Here is a 10,327-nt window from a genome sequence, read left to right on the forward strand (position 1 = left end):
CCCCCGGGAGCCCCCAGCCTCCCCGTGGCCGAGGGGACCCCTGAAGCACCACCTGGTCTAGAGGATGAGAGCAGTAATCATTGCCGACCCTCCCGGGACACCGTGTAGTTCCCCAAGGGAGCCCCTGCAGGTTTCTCTCCACTTTCCAAGGTGGGGAAACTGAGGCTCAGCAAAGTCCCTTCTGAATGAACCCCGGGGGTGTCGGAGGCCCCGTGGCCGGCCCGGCTACCTCTGCCCCTGCCATCTCATTCCAGAGAGACCCTTTTTTCAGCAACTGCTGGGACTGGGTTTGGAATCCGCAAGGCTCGGGCACCTCCCGTGGCCTAATCTCACCCTCATTGATAGTCTGAGGGCAGGGAAGTTACAAAGCAGGGTCCGGTGTGTAAGTGCAGGGACAGAGCCCGGGCGGGGACCCTAGAATTCCCTCCTTTAGTACAAACCCAGCTCAGACACCGACCAGCTGACCCCGGCAGGGCCCGTCCCCGTTTCCCCCAGTTTCCTCATCTGCAAAGTGCAATGGAGGCGGAAGCGGAGGAAGCGGAGACGGGAGCGGAGGAAGCGGAGCCGGAAGCGGAGGAAGCGGAGCCGGAAGCGGAGGAAGCGGAGCCGGAAGCGGAGGAAGCGGAGCCGGCCCTGCGTCTTTGCCAAGAAAACCCCAAGGGGCTTTCACGTGTTGGACGGGACTGAAACGACTGCGCGACGATGAAAACTCCCGCGGTCTTCCCGTCCACAACATCAGATGCAGAGATTTTATGAAGAAAGAGAAGCAAGGATGATGAGTGCAGGGCCGGAGTCCCAGGGACTTTTCGACAACCAGCTCCGGGATTTATTGGATCCAGGAGCATTTATCAGGTGCCTGTTATATGCAAGCTTTGGCCTCCAACTGGGGTCCAAGTACAAACTGGCCAACAGCCTCTTCCTCTGTGCCCCTTCTGGCAGTAGCTCCCTCTCTCCGGCCTCAGTTTCCCCCTTCCCCCAGGGAGGGCCGGACCGGGGGATTCTTTGCCTCTTTTGCACGGACCCCTCCCTCCAGCGGATTGATGGTGCTTATGAATTTCCAGAACATTCCTATCCCCTCACTTACCTCCCCCCCCCCCCCATGATGGGCAGCCTCTCACTCTCCAGTTCCTGGCCACGCCACTAGGGGCCGCCACAAACATTTCTGCACATTAAACTTAGTTTTTAAAATTTAAATAACCTTTAATCCCTCATTTCAGTGAGGGGGGGGGAATCTCCGTGAGGGAGCAGTGACTACCGAGGTGCTTGTTCCCCCCGAGTCCGAGGCCGCCCCCTCCCTTCCCTTCAGGCCCGGGGGCCCCGGGGACGAGGCCCTGAACCCCCGGGCTCCCCGTGTGGGGCCTCCCTCCGCCCCACGCCGCTCTGGGGCTGCGAACGCCGCCCTCTCTGATCGCGGGCTGGTTCTTTACTTCTCTTTCTTTCGCCAAATTGCACAAAAGCCACGTTTTCCTAAGGGGCGCAGAGCGCTCCCCGCATCTCCACCTGGCGAGCGACAGCGCCACCTCGTGGCCGACGCGCCCAACTACAAGCGGGACTGTCTCTCTGTCTCTTTCTCCTTTGATCTCTGCCTGCCTATCTCTCTGTGTCTCCTTTTCTCTGTCTCTCTCTCTGTCTCTGTCTCTCTCTGTCTTTGTCTCTGTCTCTCTGTCTCTTTCTCTCTTTGTCTCTCTGTGTCTCCTTTTCTCTGCCTCTCTCTGCTCCATTGGAGATCACACTTTAGGGAGTCGCTTGGGCTCACTGACGGCAGCAGAGACACCCAGCTCAGGTCTCCCGGCCGGGATGTGCTGGGGCCCTGTCTGGGGAGCCGGGCAGCTGTTTCCCAGTATTTACAGGAATCTCTGGTCCTGGAGCATGAGCCGGGCCTTGTTCTGCCGGGGGCAGGGTGAGGAGGAATGGGCGAGTTCCCACCAGAGAGAGGAATGGAATGGGCGGCTGCCTCAGCAGGAAATGGCGTCTCCCTTAACTTTAGAAATCTAACACAAACTGGTTTCCCCCCAAGCAAGTGTCTCCATCTCAGGCAGGCTAGCAGGGCGGGGGCTGCTCACAGGCTGATCCCACGCTGCCTGGCGGAGGCCCTTGAACCTTCACCACCTTTTCTGGCCCTGCCCGGTTTGCCCCTCTTTGGACGACCTGGCAGATGCCCCCTCTGGGGGACTCGCCATATCAGTGCCGAAGTTAGCGCAGACACTGGCTGGTACAGCCTGAGCGGCTCAGAGCCCGAGCTCGTGAGCCCCCGGGAGCCCCCAGCCTCCCCGTGGCCGAGGGGACCCCTGAAGCACCACCTGGTCTAGAGGATGAGAGCAGTAATCATTGCCGACCCTCCCGGGACACCGTGTAGTTCCCCAAGGGAGCCCCTGCAGGTTTCTCTCCACTTTCCAAGGTGGGGAAACTGAGGCTCAGCAAAGTCCCTTCTGAATGAACCCCGGGGGTGTCGGAGGCCCCGTGGCCGGCCCGGCTACCTCTGCCCCTGCCATCTCATTCCAGAGAGACCCTTTTTTCAGCAACTGCTGGGACTGGGTTTGGAATCCGCAAGGCTCGGGCACCTCCCGTGGCCTAATCTCACCCTCATTGATAGTCTGAGGGCAGGGAAGTTACAAAGCAGGGTCCGGTGTGTAAGTGCAGGGACAGAGCCCGGGCGGGGACCCTAGAATTCCCTCCTTTAGTACAAACCCAGCTCAGACACCGACCAGCTGACCCCGGGCAGGGCCCGTCCCCGTTTCCCCCAGTTTCCTCATCTGCAAAGTGCAATGGAGGCGGAAGCGGAGGAAGCGGAGACGGGAGCGGAGGAAGCGGAGCCGGAAGCGGAGGAAGCGGAGCCGGAAGCGGAGGAAGCGGAGCCGGAAGCGGAGGAAGCGGAGCCGGCCCTGCGTCTTTGCCAAGAAAACCCCCAAGGGGCTTTCACGTGTTGGACGGGACTGAAACGACTGCGCGACGATGAAAACTCCCGCGGTCTTCCCGTCCACAACATCAGATGCAGAGATTTTATGAAGAAAGAGAAGCAAGGATGATGAGTGCAGGGCCGGAGTCCCAGGGACTTTTCGACAACCAGCTCCGGGATTTATTGGATCCAGGAGCATTTATCAGGTGCCTGTTATATGCAAGCTTTGGCCTCCAACTGGGGTCCAAGTACAAACTGGCCAACAGCCTCTTCCTCTGTGCCCCTTCTGGCAGTAGCTCCCTCTCTCCGGCCTCAGTTTCCCCCTTCCCCCAGGGAGGGCCGGACCGGGGGATTCTTTGCCTCTTTTGCACGGACCCCTCCCTCCAGCGGATTGATGGTGCTTATGAATTTCCAGAACATTCCTATCCCCTCACTTACCTCCCCCCCCCCCCCATGATGGGCAGCCTCTCACTCTCCAGTTCCTGGCCACGCCACTAGGGGCCGCCACAAACATTTCTGCACATTAAACTTAGTTTTTAAAATTTAAATAACCTTTAATCCCTCATTTCAGTGGGGGGGGGGGGGATGCTGGATCTCCGTTAGGGAGCAGTGACACTACCGAGGTGCTTGCTCCCCCCGAGTCCGAGGCCGCCCCCTCCCTTCCCTTCAGGCCCGGGGGCCCCGGGGACGAGGCCCTGAACCCCCGGACTCCCCGTGTGGGGCCTCCCTCCGCCCCACGCCGCTCTGGGGCTGCGAACGCCGCCCTCTCTGATCGCGGGCTGGGTCTTTACTTCTCTTTCTTTCGCCAAATTGCACAAAAGCCACGTTTTCCTAAAGGGCGCAGAGCGCTCCCCGCATCTCCACCTGGCGAGCGACAGCGCCACCTCGTGGCCGACGCGCCCAACTGCAAGCGGGAGTCAGCGCCTGGCTGAGGGTCCGTCCCAGGGACCTGGGCTTTAAGGCACCGACGGTAAAAAGTTTGGGCTCCGGAGAAGCCCCCGCCGCCCCCACCCAGAACCCCCAGGGACCAGGCGGGGCGGGGCGGGAGGGGGGGCGCCCGGAGCCCGGGAACTGTCTGAAAGGAGGAAGCAGCCCCCCCCGCAGCGCGGCGGGCGGGGCCCCGGAAGGCGCGGGGGGCTCTGGGGCCTCCTAGAACGGGCGCGGCCCGTGGGGAGCGGGACAGCAGTTACAGCACCGGCTACAGCGGGGCTCTGGGGAGGGAGCGCCGCGGGACAGCAGTTACAGCACCGGCTTACAGCGGGGCTCTGGGGAGGGAGCGCCGGGCCGTGGCTGACACACACGTGGCCCGGGGCGCCTTTAGGCCGAGCAGGGTCAGGGGCGGGTCTGCCCCGTGCAGAGTTCCCGGAGGGAAGGAATCCCTGGGCTCCACGCGCATGTCGGTCTGTCCCCGTGTCCGTGTGTCCGTCTGCCTGTCCCCAGTGATAAAAACAGCACCTACTGTGTGCCGGGCACCGCGTTAAAGCGCTGTGCAATCGTTGTCTCGTCTGATCCTCATGATAACTTGGGATGTGAGTTCTATTATCATCCCCACCTCACAGACGGGGAACCGGGGGAAATAAGGGTGGCTCAGTCCCAGAGCTGGTGACTGTCAGAGGTCACACCCAGCTATGCATGCGCAGCACCACCTAGCGGCTCTGTCTGTCTCTGTCTCTGTTCGTAATCATTTACAACTGCCTACCGTCTCTGTCCCTGTCCCTGTCTCTCTGTCTCTGTCTGTCTCTGTCTCTGTCTCTGCCTCTGCCTCTGTCTCTGTCTCTGCCTCTGTCTCTGTCTCTGTCTCTCTGTCTCTGCCTCTCTCTCTGTCTCTGCCTCTCTCTCTGTCTCTGTCTCTGTCTCTGCCTCTGTCTCTGTCTCTCTCTGTCTCTGCCTCTGTCTCTGTCTCTGTCTCTGCCTCTGTCTCTGTCTCTGTCTCTGTCTCTGTCTCTCTCTGTCTCTCTCTCTCTCTCTCTCTCTCTCTCTCTCTCTCTCTCTCTCTCTCACTCCCCCAGCAGTCATATCCAGCTATGGATACATAGCACCACCTAGCTACTCTCTGTCTGTCTATCTATCTATCTTTATAACTGTGTACCATCTCTCTTTTCCCTCTCCCTCCCTCCCCTCCCTCCTTCCCTCTCTCTGTCTCTTTCTCTGTCCCTCTCTCATTTACAACTACGTACCATCTCTGTCTGTCTGTCTCTTTTTCTCTTTGTCTCTGCTTTTCTGTCTCTGTCTCTTTCTTTCTATTTCTGTCTGTCTCTCTCTGTGTCTCTCTGTTTTTCCCAGCAGTCATCCAACTATGGATACATAGCACCACTTAGCTGCTCTATCTATCTATCTGTCTGTCTGTCTATCATTTACAACTATGTACCATCTCTCTTCCTCTGCCTCGCTTTGTCTCTGTCTCTCTCCCTTTCTTCTCTCACATCACTTACCTTCCTATCTGTCTCTCATACTTGTTACTTCTTTAATATGGGGAATTCCCACAGGAGGAAATACCCTCCACTGACACAGCTTGGCCATCTTCTCTGCAATTTCTAGACTTCGAAAGCCAGTCATCACTCAGACAAGTGACTTACATATGCCAGGATTTGTCAGAATGGGACTTGAAGCCAGCTCCCCCTGGTTTCCAAGTTGGCTTTCTATTGATCCTGCCTTCTCTTTCCCTTCCCCTCCTTTCACACATGTGTGTACACACACACATATGTATAAGCATATGTACACATATAATGTACAATAGAATCCCTTAGATATTCAAATCACTTTTTAAACCAAATTGTATTGTGATATCATTGACATAAGGAAATCCTAGTGAGGAACTTAACAATGCCTCAGTTTCTTCATCTGTAAAATGGGTGAAGGTTAGAGTAGATGGTCTCTGAGGTCCCTTCTCACTCTCTCTGAGATCAGGGGAATTTGCTAGTCATGGACTCTGACCAACAGAGTCTTTTCTCTGCTCTGGAAGGAAGATCTGAACTATGTTCACACATCCTCTGAGATGAGCAAGATGGAGCCTTGGTTTCCATCTGTAAATTAAAAGCCTGAACTGAATGTCCTTATAGGTCCCTTCCAAGTCTGGATACAGGATCCTCTTGATGGATTTTGCCTGACAAGCCGGAAACTTACAAGTAAATCACAACAATATCAAGGGTAAGAGAAAAATACTAGTCAGATGGAGTGAACCTCTGCGGAGACGAGCTGTACAGTCAGCTGCCTGCCATGCTGGGAGTCGAGACCACAGGTATTAACAACTGTCTCAGAATTCTTTACAAAACTACTCCCGGTGAAATATTACACTTGTTTCTTACATCCATAAACACCCCCCTTCTCTCCCCTTCCCCTCAAAAAGCTGCTTAACAGATCAATTTATAAAGCGAGACACTGAATGCACTATATATGTCTAAAATTCATCGATGGATTCTTTTTTTTGGCATCCCTGCCAGGTTTGCATAATAACACAATGAAATGCTGTAATCTCATAGCATTTTTTAAGGTGATAGATACAGGATTTCTTCAGCCTCTTTCCCGGACACGTAAAAAATATGTATTTTTGTCATTGCCTCTCTCTCCGTAACAGATACATTGTGGTTCCCCATTTTTATTTTAAGAGGCACTTTTCTAAAAGTTCTTAATGGCCATGGATGCCACAAGGTTCATTCGGAATACTAAGATACCCAGTCGTATTATGAAGACAAAGCATTTTATTATCATGATTGTTATTAAACTTGTGGAATGGAATAGAATATAGCCATGACTGGTGAGGATGCACATGGAATCATAAAATATTAAGTTGTGAGGAGACTAATTCACACATATAGAGTTACAGAGGGAGAAACTGAAGTAAAGGAGAGAACATAAAGTTTTCAGAGTCATCAAGGGAATACACAGTAGAATCAATTTGAACTCAGGTTCCAAATTTATGTTTTTTCTACTACCCCACATTTGTTACCCTATCTATTGATGCCTTTCCCTAAATTACCTTGAATTTATTTTATGTATATTTATTTGTCATGTATGTCCAATAGCACATGTTGTCTTAGACTGGAGAATAAACAGACAGAAGTTATTTATTAATGGTACATTTCAAGCTCCTACCATTCCTGTCCCCTTCTCCCCAGTTCCTAACACAATACGGGCCACATAACAGCACTTAATAAATTTGTGTCTTGGTCAATTGACTCGTACTGATGATCCCTTCCTTGAATAATTGTGTCCTTGCTAAGTTCATTAATTTTCTCCTCATTTTTAGAGAAAGTTTTAATTCCTTAGCCAAGGTGTTGCATGTAAATAGCAGAGCCAGGCTTGAACACAGGCCTTAGACAGATAATATCTCCGGACTTCTTCCCCTAAGATGGGCATGTGCCCGAGACTCACCTCAAAGGGACAGACTCTTTCTTTTTGCCTTACCTGTCCTCTGATGCAGTTATCCGTGCTGGGACTAGCAGTGGCGTGTGGATTTCATTGGAAATGATTGTGTTGGACAAGATGTTGGTGCCTTCCAGTTGACTATAATAACGGGGCAAGTCGGGACACACTTCCATGGTTCCTCCGATAAAAATGTCTAAAGGGGAAGGAAGATCAGATCGACTGAGTTTCACGAGCCAAGCAAAGTGATCGCTCCGATGGGACCATCACTACACACTCTACACACTCAGCAGGACAGGCTGCACGTCCAGTGCTCAGTTTCCTGGAGAGTTCTGAGGAAATTACACATCTATGTTCTTTGCTCAAAAATTGAAGGTTGGGGGGGACAGTGGACAGAGCCCTGCTCTGGAAGGAAGATCTGGACTATGCCCAACTCACACACTTGCTAGCTGTGCTATGTGAGCCTGGGCAAGTCACCTCTGTGGGCTCTTTTCCTTCGGAGTCAATTGAAGGCATTGGCTCAGCTCAGTGGCCTTTCAGGACCCATCTCTCAATCTGGTGGTGATTTTTAACAGCAAACAATGCCCAAAGTGGAGCATGTTTTCAAATGAAATGGTATTATTTCTGTGGTCATCAGAAAGCTCTCTTTCAATGGGCTTCATCTTAATCACTACAAGGAAGGGAAGGGAAGGGAAGGGAAGGGAAGGGAAGGGAAGGGAAGGGAAGGGAAGGGGAAGGAGAAGGGGAAGGGAAGGGAAGGGAAGGGAAGGGAAGGGAAGGGAAGGGAAGGGAAGGGAAGGGAAGGGAAGGAAGGAAGGAAGGGAAAGGGAAAGGAAAGATGGGAAAGAGAAACAAAACTTCTGGAAGTCAATGGAAAGAAGCATTGGATTTGAAAAGACCTCAGTTCAAAAGCCGTCTCCTCTGACCTGCCTTCTGTTGGGCACAAGTCACATCCTCCCTGGGCCTCAGTTTCCTCCCCTGTCAGATGAGAAAAATGAACTGAATGGACTCTAAGGCTTCTTCTAGTTTTTGATATAGGGTTCTAGGATTTTCCACAGAAGAGACTCAAGTTGTGATCTCAAGCACTTTGCCAAAAGATCCTTGTTTATCCATGTGATGGATAAATGAAGAGGTTGGGTTGGGAGACTTGTCTACTACCCCCCTAATTCTCCTTTGGGCCTCATGATAAACTAGTGCAGTTTCCACAGATGATGTGAACTTCATTTCACAAGTGAAGATCCACCGGGTCACACAGCTGGATCAATCATCGGATCCACACAAATCCAGATGTTCCTCCCTGGAGGGAGTCTAGCTCTTTGCATTTGGGATCTGGGCAAGGGGGTTCCAGCTGTGGAATCTAGGATTCTGTGAGTCTTTCTGGTTGCGAGGCTAAATATGGGACTTTGTGTGTGTGTTTCTATATCTATATACACACTATGTATATGTATATACATATACACATACCTATATGTATGTCTATAAATCTATGTTTATGTGTGTATGGGTGTGTCTGTATATACGTATACATATTTGTGTATTTTGTCGTCCAGCTGTCCTGGAGTTTTCTTGACAAAGGTACGGGAGTGGCTTGTCATACCCTTCTCCAGCTGGTTTTACAGATGAGGAAACTGAGGCAACAGGATTAAGTGGTTTGCCCAGGATCACACAGCTGGCAAACGTCTGAAGCCACATTTGAACTCAGGAAGATTCTTTCCCTCTGCCCCCCTTCTCTCTGCACGCTTACAAATAATTGTCATACACTATCCATCCAGTAGAATGGACCTGGAAAGGGCCTCAGAGGGTAATCAGCCCAACTGCTTCCAGGGGCAAAGGAGGTCAAGAGGCCGAGGGACCAAATGGCCATGAGCCCATGACTTTGAGAAGGAAGCATCAAGCCAAAGCTTCCCGGGCTCTGACTCAGTGGCTCCCTCGAAGTGACCTGCACACCTTGCTCTCAGCTCCCTCAGCCATGGGGCGGGTGCAGGGAGCCCCAGGAAAGCAGGCCGATCATCTGGAGTCGTGGAAATGGGGCAGCAAAACCTGGTCCCTCCACCCCCACCCTGGTGAGCCGCCTCCGACCCGCGAGTTTGGCAGATGAGCTTCCCACGCACCTCACACATCAAGACAGGACGAAGAGGCCTTCTTTTTCCCTCCCCCCACCCCTCAGAGCAGTCCCACGCGCGAACCCACGCAGGATTCGGTCCCGGAGCTGCTGCAGTCTGTGGCCCCAGAGAGCTTGCAAGCAGCGTGCGTGGGGGCGGGGGGCGTGCGTGTGTATGAGGCGGCCGCGGGGGCAGCTGATAAATGGGCTCTGGATGGGGGCCCGCCTGTGACTATGACCGTGCCAGTAACTGGGACAACTGTTTGATGCGCTCTGTGCAGGGGACGGGGAAGCTCACTAAAGTTATTACGGGACTGTTGGCTCCGAACCGGGCTGGGGCGGCAACCCGCTAAATTACCCGCTTTCTAGGGAAATGACAGTGCGAGAAGGGGGTGGGCGCTGCGCTGGCTTTGAGGGAGGGTGTAGACGGGACGGGCGGCTCACTAAGTTACCTGCTTCTTAGGAAAGAGTAGCGTGCGTGAAGCGGGATGGGCGCTGGCTTTGAGGGAGGGTGTAGACGAGTCTCCTGTCTTAATTCAGTTGTGAAGCACCCAAGGTGACTTCAGGGGGAGCAGATGGGGTTGGGGGGGCGTGCCTTCCACCTCACTTGTGCCTCAGCGGATAGGGTCCCATTGACCCGAGATGAGATTCTTTAGTAAAACACGAATGGAACCCGGCGGCCACTGGGGCAGCGCGGCGTGGGGAGGAGGGAGGGAGACGGGGAGGGAGACGGGGAGGGGAGAAGGACCCTGGGCGAGGCTCAGCCTTCCTCTGAGACCGCCCGAAGGGAGCCCTCCGGGAAGGGCTGCGTGGGGGGAGGCCGCCTGCGCCCCGCTCACATACTCTTTGCTGGGGCTTGGCTTAGAGCTCGGCGCCGCTGGCCGGGGCCGAGAGTCCCCCCGGAGAGGGGCGGCGGGGGATTGCCGGGCTGAGAGCGCGGCTTGGGGGGAGGGGGTGCCATCTTGGCC

The 10,327-nt window shown here is 54.0% G+C and overlaps 1 protein-coding gene across 1 annotated transcript in view; it reads right to left on the reverse strand.

The window, feature by feature from the left end:
- Positions 1–9,521, reverse strand: part of C5H7orf31 (chromosome 5 C7orf31 homolog) — a 66,631-nt gene extending 57,110 nt beyond the window's left edge. Inside the window, exons 1-2 of the mRNA XM_052001014.1 lie at positions 9,370–9,521; positions 7,301–7,454 (exon numbers count right to left, since the gene is read on the reverse strand). Coding sequence (XP_051856974.1) covers positions 7,301–7,434 — 134 coding nt within the window. The 5' untranslated portion in view covers positions 7,435–7,454; positions 9,370–9,521. The remainder of the gene's footprint in view (positions 1–7,300; positions 7,455–9,369) is intronic.
- Positions 9,522–10,327: the final 806 nt, after the last annotated feature.

The sequence above is a fragment of the Antechinus flavipes genome, chromosome 5, assembly GCF_016432865.1.
Source record: "Antechinus flavipes isolate AdamAnt ecotype Samford, QLD, Australia chromosome 5, AdamAnt_v2, whole genome shotgun sequence".
Classification (NCBI taxonomy): domain Eukaryota; kingdom Metazoa; phylum Chordata; class Mammalia; order Dasyuromorphia; family Dasyuridae; genus Antechinus; species Antechinus flavipes.